At 46.9% G+C, this 16,240-nt stretch overlaps 1 protein-coding gene across 1 annotated transcript in view; it reads right to left on the bottom strand.

Annotated features, from left to right (window-relative positions):
* The window catches only part of LOC119451004 (nitric oxide synthase-interacting protein-like), a 175,950-nt gene that overhangs the window by 14,460 nt on the left and 145,250 nt on the right, over window positions 1–16,240 (bottom strand). Inside the window, exon 6 of the mRNA XM_037714442.2 lies at window positions 13,925–13,995. Coding sequence (XP_037570370.1) covers window positions 13,925–13,995 — 71 coding nt within the window. The remainder of the gene's footprint in view (window positions 1–13,924; window positions 13,996–16,240) is intronic.

Raw genomic sequence — 16,240 nt, 5'->3', positions numbered from 1 at the left:
TTTCGTTGGCCGGCCTGGGACAGCGTCGCTGCTTCCCTCTGCGCCGTAGCCGCAGCGTGCAAGGTCAACACGTTACTAGAAAGTAGAGGAAGCATAAAGGAGAAAGAAGGGTTCACTGCCATTTTCTACACGTGGCTACGGTAGCGTGGCTGAGACGTCGGCACGTACAAGCATGTTCCGGCGCAACGCAGAATCGGCGACCTTGCCATTTGAGAGAGGGTGAAATTTCTGCCGAGTTCTTTTTTCTTTTTTCTTTGTTTCGTTTGCACGCGACATTGAGGGGTCTCTCCTAAGCTTGTACTCTATGGTGGTGCCGGAGCCATGCTGGTCGGAGGCGCCGCCGCATGATTTGGTTCGAATTAACGAGATTCGACTGTAAATTGCATGCAAACATTCCAGCAGCATTCCTCGGCTGTCGCATACGTGTGGTGGCTCGGTGCACATGTTTTGCATATGTGCGGGCCTTGAAAATTATTGCTTTGGTTATAGTGCGGTACCACTTATAGTGCGGATATTCGCAACTCCGGCGACTTACGTTATAAGCGGTCTAGACTGTATACATATAGGGCTGAAATTTCGCTGTAGCCCAAATGATCGCAAGGCACTTTTTTTCAGTAATTGAATAATTTGCTTCCACTTTCGACAGTGACCGGCTTGCGTAAGCTATTACGCTTTCAACTCCGTCCTTCCTTTGAACTAGCACGGCACCGAGGCCTATGCTACTCGTGTCGGTGTGCATTTCCATCTCGGCATCTTTGTCGAAGTGTGAAAGTACCAGTGGTGACTGCAGCATTCATTTCAGCTCCTCAAATGCGTCAACCTGTCATGTTTCCCATTTATGACGTTGGATTTCGTGAGATGGGACAATGGCTCAGCAATGCCTGAAATGTCTCTGACAATGATTTAGTGTGGAAGCTTGGCCGTGTTGGCGATTCATGGGAAAAAACACAGCGCAAAAAAGACACGAGAGAGCGCCACACACAGAGCGCAGCGTGCATGTCGCTCTCTCGTGTCCCTGTCTTTTTTGCGCTGTGTTTTTTCCAATGGCTCTGGCAAAGCACACAGGCCAAGGAGTGCGCACTGCCTTCTGCGGGTTGGGACAGACTCCAGACTTGCTGATGGCGTGGCCTAGGAACAGAAGCTCTTTGTAAACAAAATGGCATTTTTATGGCTTCAGGGTGAGTCCAGATGACTTGATCGCCTGTAATACTGTCTGAAGCCACCTCAGGTGATTGTCGAAATTTGTGGCAAAGACTACATCATCATCCAAGTAGATGAGACAAGTCTGCCACTTGAGTTCTGCCAAGACTGTGTCTATCACATGCTGGAACGTTGCAGGCACAGAGTAAAGTACGAATGGCCTGACCTTGAACTCAAAGAGGCCGTCTGGCGTGATAAATGCCGTCTTCTCTTGATCCCTCTCGTCGACTTGAATTTTCCAGTCACCAGTCTTTAGATCCACCGACAAAAAGACTTGGCATTGCAGAGCCGGTCAAATGTGTTGTCTATCCATACGTCCTTTTTGTGATTTTGTTCAAGCGATGATAATCAGCACAGAAGCGCAGTTCCATCCCAGACCACAGGAGACGCACATGAAGTGTTCGATGGCTGGATAATTTCGTCGCGCAGCACTTCATAGACTTTATGGCTTCTCATTCCCACACCGAAACGGGCTGTGACGGAGGGGCACTGCAGCGAGATGTAGCAACCCGATGATGGCAACCCGATGATGGTCGTTCACCAAGCTGTGGTCGCGGCGCATTAACAGCACTCTTATAGTCCCATTTCGTGGTATGGGCACCAGCGGTAGGCATAGCCCGCTTCTCCGCAGTGGTAGCAGAGCAGGCGGTGCTCGGGAGCGCGCCATACGTTTGTCGTCCTTGGGTAGTTGCACTGGGCGACGGGTGGGCGAGCTGGCGGTGGCGGACGACGGAACTGCGGCGTTATGGGGCTCTGGTGTGGGTGGGAAGTACTTTGATGACGGGCAACGGCGGCATAGGTAATTGCTTCCCACAAGAGATGCAGTGATTCGGCCTGCACTTCAGAAACTCCCAGTGACCATTCAAGTTCGTCCTTAACCATGTCAGTGACTACCTGTGGATGCAACGAAGGGAACATCTTGCACAGTTATTCACGCACTATGGTCCCGATGGTCTCTCGCAGGTCATCAGAGCCCAGAGCACATTTCCAGAGTCTTCTCAATCGTCGTCACCTCTGCTAAAAATTCTGCAACAGTCTTCGACGGGTTTCGGGTCAGTCCGGCGAACAGTTCTTGCTTTATGCCCCACCTTAGGAAACGGGCCTTTTTCTCCTCGAATATTACCCAGTGGGCATGACGGTCATCGCTTCTTTGAAGATGGCGACGTTCTCTTTGTGCAGCTGCATTCGGGCTTTATCCGAATGCTACATTCGGGCTTTATTCGGACTTTGCTTCTAGACAGGTTCCATGTTGTTAGAGTGGTCTCCCGATTCTCAAACCAAGCCTTCTTGGTGTCCCCCAAAGAGAAGTACACATGGTGAAGCTTGTCCTCAGAGTTGCAGTTGTTGAAGTTTGAAACCCTTTTGAGTGTCTCGAGCCAGCTTTCTGCATCATCAGACGAAGCTCCACAGAAGATAGGTGGTTCCCTGGGTTCTTGCAGTACAATGACTGCAGGTGATGCTCGGTCTGTCATGGTGGTACTTGACTTAGCTTCACACTTCCTGGTTGTCTCAGGTAGAAGCGTGTGCTCCGGGCGCAAATTTTGTAACCTGCTGCTAGCTTGATGGTCTGGGGCGGCGTTGGTCCCTCTTCACACTTTGGACTAGGCTCGTAGTTGGACGGAGGCGTCCGAGCACCTACACCAGATGTCATGTTGTAGTGACTGTGAAGAATGCAGTAGCAGTGATGTGATTGGCCGAGGCCGTTTTGGAGCAGCTTCTTGGAGCAGCCAAAGTTGCGTTTTGGAGCAGAAAAGCAAGCTTTTGGAGCATCTGAATGCATATCTCTAAGTGGAAAAATTGCCTTTGAGAGATGCAAGAGAGATTGCAGAAGGGGGGAGCCCAATAGGAAACAAGCACATTTTTACAAGAACTATTTACCTCAACATAAAGTTGTGGCGCTAAAACATGCGAATCCCATGCATGACTAAGTTATGAAGACCAAATTATATGAAGCTGTGATGACGATAGTACGACCACTACAGCATCACAATAGTATGACCACAAAACTCTCTAATCTCTACTTTAGCTTTCCAATTTGCAAGAGGCTGGGCGCTAAAATGGCGGGAACTGTAGAAGTGCACATAGAGACATAAATTTGGGGAACTCGACTACGGGTGAGCGTTAGGAGTGCGCAATGCTCGGTCGCTAAGCTACACCAGCCGAAAACAGCAAAACGGTAGCAGTGCAACGAAGAGAAACAAGCTCAGTAGCATGTGCAACAACCTGCCCCCATTTAAGAAAATTTTCTGCCACCATGCATCCCCTTGACCAAACCACAGGAAAGCCACATCGTGAAAAGGCTTTGCTGTACCAGCAGAACGCTTTTCTATATAGCAATTATTATGAAACCTCTTAGTTTTGAAAGTGCCATTTCAGCCCTGGTTGAAGCCATCCCATTTCCAGCACGTAGCAGCCCTACTCTCGCACCCATATTTTACTTCCTCCATGTGCACACATGACGTGTGATGAATGATGTCACTGGTTAGATTAGTTGTTTTTTAAAATAGCAGAAAACACCTTTTGGAGCAGCTTTGGAGCACACTGTCGAAAATGTATCAGGATGTAGCAGGATTGGCCTTTTGGAACAGCAATCACATCACTGCAGTAGCGACCACTGTGAATCAGGTAACTAACTCTTTATTAGAAGAACTTGTGCCCAGTAAAACTATAGTGCCTAGAATATACTGTAAGTATATTCTAGGCACTATAGTAAAACAAGTAACTCTCAGGCGCAACGATAGTGGCGAGCAATGTCAAAAATCTGTTCAGTGGGTCAAGCACGTCGGCTTTTATACATGACTCGTCGAAGATTCTGGCGTAATCACTGGTGCCCGTGTGCCTTCCTGAAAGTGCTACCCAGTTCGCGTTGTGCGTACACTCAGATTACACAAGGTTCGGTGACAACAGACAACGGATAGAACCCTCGATAACATTCGCGAAATTTCCGATACATGCGCAGGTGCGTCCTGCGCTGCACGATAATTTTTAACATCTGTTATCCAGTGAAAAGCGGTTACTGTAGAAAAATAAACAAGTACAGTAAAAGCTCGTTAATTCACAACTCATTAATTCAAAATTTTTGATAATTCGAAGTAGCCACTGCGGTCTGTCCAGCAATGCATTGAAAGCAATATGTAATGCATCCCGCTAATTCACACTGAAATCTGCGCCGCCACTGATAATTCAGACTCCACGCCTTCGTGGACGGAGAGTGCTAGTGCACGGGAGCACGTTGGCCACGTTGGTGTAGCCGCGTGGGTCGCACAGATCTAAAATGCATCGACGCTGCTTTGCTGACAGTCGCAGACAGCCCGTAGAGTAACATGGTAAACGACAAGAGCGGACATTCAAGCCGTTTTGCGGCCGAGCTATGGAGCTTCACCGATTCTGCTAGGTGGCAGAGCACATCAAGAAAAATGTGGCTGCGGCTGTGGCTCGCAGTGCGGCTCAACATCCGTTTGGCCACGGCCATAGAGTTTTTCACTAAACTGTAGCTCTGTGTGTGGCCATGGCAATGGCGTGATCATGCTGGCATGGTTCACGCTGTGCGAACACTCGGTCACCTCCGTAGCTGTGGCTTGCGACCGCATCGCTCCTTGGTTCTGCCAGGTGCTGCTTTGTTGCCGCTGTTTCTTGGTAAGACCCAAGTTCTCTATTCTTTTGAATGTGCATCCTTTTGTATTTCGTTGCGACAGTCGCTATTTTGTGGCCTCCATGAGTGAGCAACGATGGGCTGGATGTACAAGTACAGGGCTTTTTCTGTATGGCCTTTTATTCGTTAATGTCATGTTGACGTTGTTAATTATCGTATTAACAAAGGAAAGGAGCACTTTTGATAGCCGCGAACGTACAGAAGTGCGGGCACTCAGTCAAACGACCGTGAACTTCTAGCTGTGCGTTAGAGCGTTGTTAGTATTGTTTCACTACGGGAATGTGTAGAGATGTGAAATTTGGCGTAAATATTATTTCCGTTTTACACTTGAGAAAATGGTAACGCTTGTTGGGTTGCTTGCGCTTGCGCGAAAGAAGCTTCCGCCGGGCAAGCTTGTCAGCGTGATGTTAAGGTTAAGGAATGTATTTGCAATGTTGAGAAATTTCTTGGGTATTAACAGTGAAAGCAGAGAACCATTGCAACTCCGTTGCTATGTTAACTAATGTAATGACATTCATTCCTTTGAATATGCGTTCTGGCATCAATACTGCAGGCTTGGCATCGCAGTTTGTTTATGTGTGAGTGTCCTTCAGAGAAGTTAATTTTTTGGTTGCTCTAACTGTGCCTGAATGCTTTGGGGAATGGGCAATGTAACATGACTCATCAAAACAAGTGGTCTCAGAGCATTGAGAGAAGCCGCGACCGACAATTTCTCTTTTGTCAGGTCATGCCGTTTGGAGTACTGCTGTGTGGCAACAACCGACAGAGTTCTTCTGGCTGCCACGTGATGGCTTTTTATGCGAGTTGTAACTTGTTCCTGTCATAAGCTAGCTCTTCCTAGCAGCGTTAAGGTTTGTGCACACGTACTCTCTTTTTTCGCCATCATTCAAATCGCTTTTATACTGCATAACAAGCATTCGCGGCAAGCTTCTAACACGGCTACTTTCAAGCTATGCACCTTACAAATCCTGTTATACTTATACAACTTCCAGATTAGATCAGGTACCTTATTTTAGTCCTGTGTACCCTTACAGTTCTGTCAAGAGCTAGAACAGTAAGCGGGCACTTTTTGGTGTGACATTTAAAATAGAATTCTGCTCGGTACTTGTTCTGTCTTCAAATATCATAAATACTAAACTTTCCAGAGATAATGCCCAGGAAGACATGCAAAGCCAGACTCCCTTGCTAATCGAGATTTTTCTTTCCCCAGGGCAACGATACGGTTGCAGTATGCCGGGCGAGAGGACCTTCTTTCAAAGCCAGTTTTAGCAGTGAGCAATAGATATTGCATGTGCAGTGAACACTGCACTGGCAGTGTTCACTGCACACGCCCCACTGGCACACTGCTTCATGCACACTGGCCGAACAAAGCTGACAAAAAGTGCAGTTCCTACTGTCCCCCCCGCTGACACGTTGGCAAGTCATGATAGCCCAGGGTAACAATTGTTTAAGGTTATGAATTCTTTGTTTGCACATATTTCCACAGGAAGTAGTGCCACATGTGCCTCTCTAATAGGTTCACACACCTAACTGATTGGTCCTAAGTTTGACTATGGAACAAGCCACATTCTTCGGGGTGTTAATGCAATTACTTAACTCTCAGTATACTTACTGCTTGTCCCTCTCATGTGTATTTTGTTGTTTGACAAAAGGATGCTGGCCCCAGTGGCCTGATGAGCCACCAACCTCCTTGTCGATGTACTTATTGTCTTTTAATATTTAACCTATTGAAACCCTGTGAACCTATGCACATTGCCATTGAATGCTCTGTGATTTGGTGTACACTGCAGTGGTATTTTGTCTTGTTCAGTCCTGTCTTTGGGTCCACTTGGGATGTGTCGCCAGTGAAACCTTTAACAGCATGACCAACGATTGGCCCTGGACAATCGGGGTTGGTGACTGCAGCGCACCTTTCCTGCCCGTGGACACAGTGATGGATCGTGGCAAGTCAAGTTAACATTTGTTTTCGTATGCAGACCATTGTGCAGCATTGCATGCAGTGTCTTTAGAAAGAGTGCTAAATCATCAGTCTGCAAATGCATGTGTGTGCTTTGCACCAGTTTCATGTGTTTAGCTTTCTAACCGACTGTCCTTGTGCAGACTCCGTGGGCATGAGTAGGGTGAGGCGGTCATAGTGGCCCAGTTTGCTCCTGCATGCTTTTTGGAGGCACTGGACCACTGGAGTTTGGTCACAGTGCATGCAATAGCTTGTCTGGTGTACTTCAGCACTTTCCATTCATTTAAAAAACGTACTCGAGAAGCTCGTGGCGCCTCGTGTTTTCTTCACACTGTCCATTCTGTTCAACTCATATCCTAACTCGCCGCAGAACTTCCGTCCTTATTGACTTGGTGTGGTAATACCAGCTGTTTTGTGATGGCCAGTGATAATGTTGCATAATGGTAGGGCTACCCTAATGCAAAAGTTTTTGCAAGTAAAACCAGCGTCACTTCAAGAAGCAGCTTCAGGCACTCTCAGAATGTGGCTTTGTATCGGAAGTGAAGGTAGGGAGCACCTATCAGTCTTTGCGCTTCACGCAGCAATCGTATGCATGCCTGCCATTGAGGCAGAAAAGTTTTTGATAATGGTAACTTGGGGATTTATGTTGTCTTCAGACAGCCAGGCAGCAAACTGGTGCAGCCTCCACCCACTGCAGAGCCTATGGATTGAGTTGCAGAGCCCGCAGAAAACCTGACACATGGTGAGAAGTCGTTTCAGACCCAATGCAGAGTATTTGACTGGGATAATTGCTGAAAAAGCTGTGCTCAACAACAATAAAAACGAGTCTTGTGGAGTGTGTGGAATCTCTGCAGCATTCTCCAACTGGTTGTGTGCCTAATCTTTTTTTTCTTCTTTTTTGTAATCACTGTTGCAGAACCACATCCAAGTGACAACCACGAGAGCCGGAGTCCTACAAAGACTATGGCAAAGACTCCATGCACTGCACTTCACGGTGAGAGGTGTTTTTTTCCCGCCAGTTGCTCCTTGTCTAACTGTCCCTTCTTTTGTGACGGTATTGCAGAACTAGCTCCAAGTTGCAGCTACAATAGACAAAGTACAGGTCCCTGGGAACCATCTTGTGAGTGTAACTACCTGACTGTGTTTACTTTGAAAAGTAAATTAGAAAACGTCAGGGATATCATTATTTTATGTGCACTGTGAACTGACCTGCAGAATACCAGCTTTTCATGTTGTAAACTGTCATGGAATTCCTGTTGTGAAAGGTTTCATCTTTCTTAACAGTCAATATTTCGTGCGAGGTAACTTGACAGTCAGTGTGCAAGAAAAGAATACACTATAGACAAAGCAGCAGCTGCATCGAGGAAGTTTGAAGGCATGGTGTAATAATAATAATGCCAGTGCCTCATTCTTTTACTTTTTTTCTTTTAATTGATACACACACCCGCCGAGGTAGCTCAGTCAGCTAAGGCGTTGCGCTGCTGAGCACGAGATCGAATCCCGGCCACATTTCGATGGAGGCGAAATGCAAAAACGCCCGTGTGCTTGCGTTGTAGTGCACGTTAAAGAACCCCAGGTGGTAAAAATTAATCCGCAGCCCTCCACTACGACGTGCCTCATAATCAGAACTGGTTTTGGCACGTAAAACCCCAGAAAGAAGAAGAACGCGCAGAACTGGTGTCGACGCCGTCGCCGTTTTGCCAGCGTTCGCACCGAATGCGCACGCTGTTGGTGACTGTTGCCAGGGCCTCTGGGGGCGGCTCAGAGGTTTTCGACGAGATCAGAACGGGAAACTCGTCGAGCAGCGTCGGAAGTCTTTACCACCTTCTTGCCTCGCAACGTTTTTATATAAATACGCATTTGGTGCCGCAGCTAAACGTCACCTCCCCTCCCTCCCTCCCTTCCCCCCACGGCCTTTCGCGCGACGGAGGAAGTCGCGTTTGCTCTATATATATGGTGATTGTAAAAGAAGAAAGAGACGCTTAATTCTGCAGCCCTTCAGGGAGCATGGCACAGAACGCGCATTTGTTCTCCGCCGTGCGTTCGCTCCCCGTGAAAGTGCGCGTCCCTCGCACCTAAACTCGCACATAAAGCATGTAGCGCGCGGCGACGATTTCATCGACGTTGACGTCATACGAACCTCACGGCGACGCCGACGGCAGAAATCCTCTTTGAGTGTCCATATAATTGCTGTCGCAATAAAACATGCTGAGCTTCATTCGCTAGGTTTGCGTCGTGAAGTCGCCTGACCTTACACAAGTTCTACAATTAATTCTACGCTCCTATATTTCATCATCAAGAGCTCAGCGCTTGTCATCATGTATAATCACCGTCAAAAGCTTTTGGACGCAGGAAGCTGAAAAAATGTTTATATTTCCGAGCTTAGACACGCATCGTGGTATTCGAATTTACAGCGTATACTGGTCTGGAGTAAAGAAAAGTTTTCCATAGTTTTACTGGCTGCAGGCGTAGCTGCACTGAAAATGAACTTATTCGCAGAACCTCGGTCGCGTAAACTTTTGACGGTGACTGTACCATTGAACACCTATATTTTCTTTATTCTGCACACAATTTTTTTTTATGAATGGCCTTCCCGCCAACGTCATGCAGTGCTTACACCTGGTTAATTTTCAGGACAGCCATATCAGACATGATGTATTAAGTAGAACTGAACTTTTATGTAGTACGTCATTATTATCACCAATGAGGGGTAATAAATATGTAAACAAATAAGGGATAATAACATTGCCTATGAAATTTCACTTAAATCGTAGGACTACTTCAAAACTTCGCCTGTTCGTCTTGTGTACCTCCCTATGCTTTCTAGGAAACTAAATGGATGAAATTCAAGGTTCAAGGGTGAAATTGACATGTCCTGTGGCACCATGGAGGAACAGGGAAGGTGTGGCTTAGTGGGACCATGTGAACAGTTCAGCTGCGATTGTGCTACTCCCGCACAAAGAACAACACTTTTGTATTTTATTTACAGGCAAAGTGATAAATGGTGTCAGTGGACGCTGGCGTGATCATGACAAAACCACCGTACCGATATGGGTCATAAACGAGTCTAATAAAGGAACATTGCTGCAAACCCTCACGGTCCTTTCTCATGTTTCTTCAATTGTTCAAACACGTTAAATTTAGGGTAGGAGAATATTCTCACAGAATTGCTGAAGAATTGTGCCAGTAATTATATCATGGTGCTGCGACTGATTCAGCAATAGAGTTAGTCAAGAATAGAACAGCAGAATGCTATAGCAACTTTGGTAATTGTAGCCGAAAACAATGTCTTCTAGCACAACTTTGTGGGTATAACTCAGAAAGGGTGTGGTCTGTGATTGGAATCGTTCTCTATTTTTACACAACAGGCTACATTAACAAGTCTGGATGTCTTTTCGCATAATTTCCAATACTCCTCTTTACGAGTTAGCTACGACAGTCAATGTTAACAAACCAGAGATTCACGTAGGCCTGCGACGCATAAAATGCTTAAAGCACGAGTAATGTTGCTTAATTATGCAATTAAGCAATTTAGTCTATTCCTTTGATCCCAACGAGCACAAAACTTATCGGGAAGGAGAACAAATGACAGGCCGGCCGCTTGAGCGCCCGTGCTGTCGCTGGTCTCACTGCATGCAATTTGGCGCCTGTAAAAATCTTCCGATCGTACTTATCTGTACTGCATCGCATGCATAGAAGATGCACCATCTCATCCTTTATGTTAAGGACGATGAAACCTGTCGATTTGAAAAAATATAAACAGCTGAAAGTGAAGCTACATAGCTGAGCTGCTGCTGCCCGAGAGACGCATTAGACCAAATCTTGCAACAACAGTACAGTGTTGCCTGCGCACGCTCCGGCGGTTGTGGTACTTTCCAGATTTCAGTGACCTTAAAGTCGGCTGCAGGGGCCTACGGGAGTGTCCACTCGTCACGCTTACTATGTTACTCTATGGACAGCCGTTCAAAGCGCCGCGCGCATTGGGGGATTGTTATGCGCATGCTCCCAAGAGAACAGCCGATGGTGCGCGCGTCGAAGTATAGAGGGGACGGCATTTTGGCTGGCACAGTGCAAGTGGCGTAGCGTGACTGCCCGCAAGTCAAGGCGCATTTATAGTACGACGCTCTCGGCGCGCGGGCAGGCGTCACTTGCGGCCAGTCACGCTACGCCGCTTGCGCTGCGCCAGCTGAAATGCCGTCCCCTCTATACTTTGATGCATGCGCCATCGGCTGCTCTCTTTGGAGCATGCGCAGAACAATCCCCAACATGCGCGCCACTTTGAACATAAGCCCCTCTACATTTGGAAAAGTACCGCCATCTTCTCCACCGTCTCCTCTCCAAAAGCAGTTGTTTTTAGGGGCGAAGCACCTTAGGGCCGAGCCTTGTCCCCGGCTCGTCGTCCGTAGCTCTGGTTTGCATGGAGTCCGCTAGGGGCGCTGCGGTCGTTCCCGACGCACGCTCTCTTTCTCTCTTCAGCCATGGATGATAACGGTCACTTCTGATAACGGCGCGCCCGCGATGGATGAAAAGGCGAGAGTGGCGGCTCAGCTGCAAGCGGAGTCGAGGGCTCGCAAAGCTGCTGCAGCATGGCGACGCAGACAACAAGTGGACCCGGAGTATAGGGCGCGGGAAGCTGCAGCAAAACGGCAACGCCGGCAAGCGGACCCGGAGCTGAGGGCTCGCGAAGCTCGCGCTTGAACCGAGCATCGGCGCCACCAACCTCAGGTAGAGAACGCTTCCGGCGTTTTGCCGCCGCTTCCCGCACTCTCGCCGCCTCTGGGTCCGCTTGCCGGCGTCGCCGTGCTGCTGCACTGATCACAAGGCAGTCTTAATGAAGGGAAAACGAAGTCCGCACCTCAATACCATATACGACTAATAAAACAACATTGTATATACTGCACACATGTGTTGTTACTCATTTGCATGTTCAAGTGGGCAATGTACGGGGGATTCACTGTTACCCGAACAATGCCCTGGTGCTTTGCCCACTCATCATTCACTTCGTGGATATGCCGTGTTTTTTCTTTACTTTTTGCTTATGAAAACAAGTCGACGATGGCGCCTCCTCGCAAGTTCCCGTTGAATATTTCGGGCCGGGCGCGCACCGCCCCCGCCAGCAGCGACGGTGGCTGCGTAGAGGGACTTTCAACACGGTGCCGAGGTGGAAAAAAACTAAATATAAAGAAGCGAAAGCGCACGCTATCATCATTCAATGGGAGATACAGCAGAGAGAGAAGCAGTGTTGTTCAAAGGATGGCAGTACTATTCTGAAGGTAGAGGAGCTTTACTTTGAATGGCCGTCTGCGATCAATGGCGATGCGGCGTGGGCACCCTTTTTTTTTGCGCAATGCATTGTGGGTCGGCGCAGTCGGGACAAAGATCGCACGAATGGAGCAAGAACCATCTCAACGTTGGGCACATCGGACCGCGTTGGCCGTGTCCAGTTACATTCGCTGCACCAGTGCGTCGAACTATAGACGTCGTTCTTGCCAACGTGACATAGCGTGTGTGCACGCACGCTCACTTTGTCAGCCTACATACGCGCCTTTACCGAGTGAGTTTTTCAGACTTTCATTAGTTTGAATTTTCGTAGCATCCCCAAAGAATTCCAATTAACCAGCTTTTACTGTACATGCATCAAAAGCCACAGGAAAGTGCGTGAAGTGCCCAAATAACGCATCAACTTTTTTCGTACCGCACCCATCGTTAGCGCTCTATCGATGGTTTGAAACGCCACTTTTTGAGACCTTTCACACCGCTCATGGACATACTGCGCTATCAGACGTGAAGGAGGAGAACTATCTTTTAGTTTTCTAAGCAGTTCCTTTTTTTCCCGCGAGCCGCTGATTTTTAAACGCGCTCCGAAGTTTGACGATCGTCAAAGCAGAACGAATAAATGGCCCCCCCGCTATTAATGGTTTGAGACGCCGCTTTCGAGACCATCCGCGTCGCTCACGGACACACTAAGCCATCGCACGTGAAAGAGGAGAAGCTATATTTTTGTTTTCGAAGCAGTTCGCTTTTTTTCTTGCCAGGCGGTGATATTTAAACGCGCTCCGAAGTTTCGCGCTCGTCAAAGGAGAACGCAAAATGTCCGGCTCTGGAAACGGCACGTGCGCTTTGGGAGATCGCAGGTATCGCGATTCCGCTGCCTCTGCGGGCGTTCTCGATACGTCGAATAGCAGCAATCGGAGGAAGCCGACTTTTCGTCTGATTTTGAGTCTGAAAGACGACGACGCAAACCAGCCCGGAACGTCGGCAGCTGCAGCCCGCCCAACTGTAGTGCTTGCCATAAAATTTTTGTAGCGGAGTACCTGTTCCAATGAAAAATTTTCATTTTTTTCGGAGATAGTGCCTAATAGACGGCAATACATTTTGTACATCTCATAATATTTTCTTAGTAGATACAAGCATGCCTTTACAAACTTTGTTAAATTTTATCGCACAATCTTGATTTCAGCAATTTATATCTTTTTTATGACATACATCTCGTTAATAAAACTTTTATGCGTGAAAAGTGCATTCATTTTGCTTTCTGTTTATGCGTTACAATAAATATTGTGTGCAGTAGTTCCTTAGAAAAAAAATCTGCCGTAACATACAAAAGCATCTATCTTCCCCATGGTAGGGAAAGAGTTAAATATTCATTCCAATTATGCTTTTCTTGTTGTTACTGTCTGTTGCCTTAATGCAGTTGCGACTTACATAAAACGAGGTCCTCGGTTCCCTTTGTTCTCTTTCATTACATAATGAGGGTCTTGTCTCCGGCAGCTTTGATGCCTTGAGGTAGCGTACAAGGGTTAATTGACCGAGTTGCCCTCTCCCAAGTTCACATACAACGTGATGCCTTAAGGCAGACAGAATGTTCTAATCAGTCGCCAAGGCTGTGAGTGGTGGTACGGGCTAGCACTCCCAGGTTCAGTGCAAATACATAAATACCCATGAACGGGAAAATGGGGCAGCGGTAGCTCAATTGGCACTGCACGCGTAACGCGACGGCATGGGTTCATATCCCACCTGCAGCTTTTTCGTCTTAATAAAGAGCCCCTCTATGCACTGTCTGTTGGGTTTATGTGACACAAGGAGACCAAAGAAAAAGCACACAATGTACTCACGAGGTTCTCAGTGCTGCAACAGGTACAGAGTTGCCAAGAATGTCATGTGTCACAGCACACATGTATCGAGCCTGAAAAGTAAGCGCAACACAGCATCACAAAGGTGCACAAGAAAGCAGCTACTGTTGTTTGTAAGAACAGTTCCAGACGTCACGTGCTGGATCTTGGATTACGTCAAGGAAAGTTAATTTCTTATTAAAGAATAAAGAAACTCCAAACAAAAAAAGAAGAGCCCGACTGGCTCCTATTTATACTACATATAAACTTGGCATAATGCAGAGTTCTCTCGGGACATTAGCAAATGTAGCTGAGAGCAGCCGTGTGACACTTGGGGCTGTGTTTGATCCACACGCATTTAACATTGCACAGAGGTTTGCCATAATAGTCTGCCCATTTTAATAAGTTTGACCTTTGTGGCATTTGGAGTTAAGCCAGGGTTGTGTGCTAACTTTTGTGCCACTCATAAAACTGAATCGCATATGCTCTAGAGCGCTCAAGTATGTAATTTACTGCACAGGCCCTAATTGCCTCAAACACTGAATGTTGCCTACACATAACCCATTATGTGCCTTATTTTTGCCAAATACAAGCCTTGTGTAATTTAGTGTTCCCTCGGGACACTGGGAAACATAGCGTAAATGGCCATATAATACTTCTGAGCACTAGCTAAAACAAGTTTTTACAAGAGCTGTATTAATTCCACATGCATTTACAGGGTTCGTACAGGCTTTGAAGGCCGAAAGGCAAGGGTTTTTCAGGACTTATAAAGCCCCCCAAAAGTTTTTTCAAAGACTCATTTCAATATTAAATCTAGTACTCTTTAAAATAAAACAACCTTTTGAAACACACTGCAACAAATTTATTGAACACCAAGATAAAGAGGCACTTCCAGACTAGAATAAGGCAAGTTTATGCTAAACTAAGACAGGTGGTAACAAGAATTCATAAAAGCTCCTGAAGTGTTGAGGTTATTCTTTGGTTGATGTTCAGAAGTTCTTCTTTATTGCTATTTGCTGTTTTCCTAAGGCTATTTGACTTCCTAATGTACGCGACATCACCTGTCTCTTCTGCTTTCACAGCCAAGTTATCTGCTGAAGCTGTCGGATCAGCAACTGTTGCTTCAAGTTTTGCTTTCTTTCTCCTAAAGTCATCAATTTAATCATCAACAAGGTGCCTCTTAGACTCGCTTGCTTCAAGTTGCTCCTTCTTCTGGGCTTCCGAATACGCATGATAATGATACCTTGCAGCTGAAACGGAGGTCCTCAACTCCTTTGTTATAGGAATGTTACGGATGCCACCTGCCTTATCAACGGCGTCACATATAACGCATTGTGAGACATATGACAGGCTTTTCAGGTTTTCCACACAGACTTGCCGTTTGACACTAAATCCTCGTTCCACAGTTGCTTGGCCATGGCTGAGCACAAGCAAAACTCTCCAGAGCTCAGCGAAGGACGAATTGAAGTTCAGGAGTTCCAAGAAAGAATTGTCTAGCCTGTCAGAGCTCTTTTCAAACAATTGTGCTTCTCCATCTGCAGCATTTCTGCGTACTCAGCGAGAACTGAGTCTCGGTGATCACTCAACCTTTTTGGAGTGATGAGGGCATTCAAAACAAGTCCTGCTAGACATTGGTCTGGCTTGGTGCACATTTGCCGGGGATCCACTGAGGAGAGGCCTCAAACCAAGGGGAATGTTAAAGGACTCTTCTCAAGAACCTTCTTAGACACACTACCAAGGAACTGCTTGCATTCCATTTTAAATGCAAATGCATCTTTTGCACTGACCTCGGAATTCTTCAGAATTTGTTCAGCTGCATGACCGGTGTCAACTTTCCCAAGTGCAATGTGATTGTTCACGTCCTCAATGTTGATTTTCAACAGGCCTGTAATCCCACTTGATGCAGAGAGAACTGAACACTTGACAAACTTTGTGAGAACCTTCCTGACAAAACAAGTGGTAGGTCCACCTGATATTCCATCAGAAAAGGTTTCACAATTAGTGCAATTCCAAGGGCAAAGTTAAGTTTTGCCGGGACTAGTTGGTCACTTGAGAAATTGAGCAGGTTCTGAAAGGAGGCACATTTCGGCTGGTTCACCCAGTCTTGCAGACTCAACGTACATTTTCACACAAGGCCACAGTGAAAAGGCTCGTTCAATTACTGGAACATTTTCAACTTAGAGATGGGCAATGTACTTGAGAGGAAATGTAGTCTTGCCAGTCACCGCTGGGAAGTCTTCTCGCCTTGCTGGGAAATCTTGAAGCAATGCACTTAGACTAGACAGCAGAATGTCCACGCCCCATTTGCTGGCAGTTACA

The sequence above is a fragment of the Dermacentor silvarum genome, chromosome 4, assembly GCF_013339745.2.
Source record: "Dermacentor silvarum isolate Dsil-2018 chromosome 4, BIME_Dsil_1.4, whole genome shotgun sequence".
Classification (NCBI taxonomy): domain Eukaryota; kingdom Metazoa; phylum Arthropoda; class Arachnida; order Ixodida; family Ixodidae; genus Dermacentor; species Dermacentor silvarum.
This window is presented reverse-complemented; position numbering and strand designations above follow the sequence as displayed.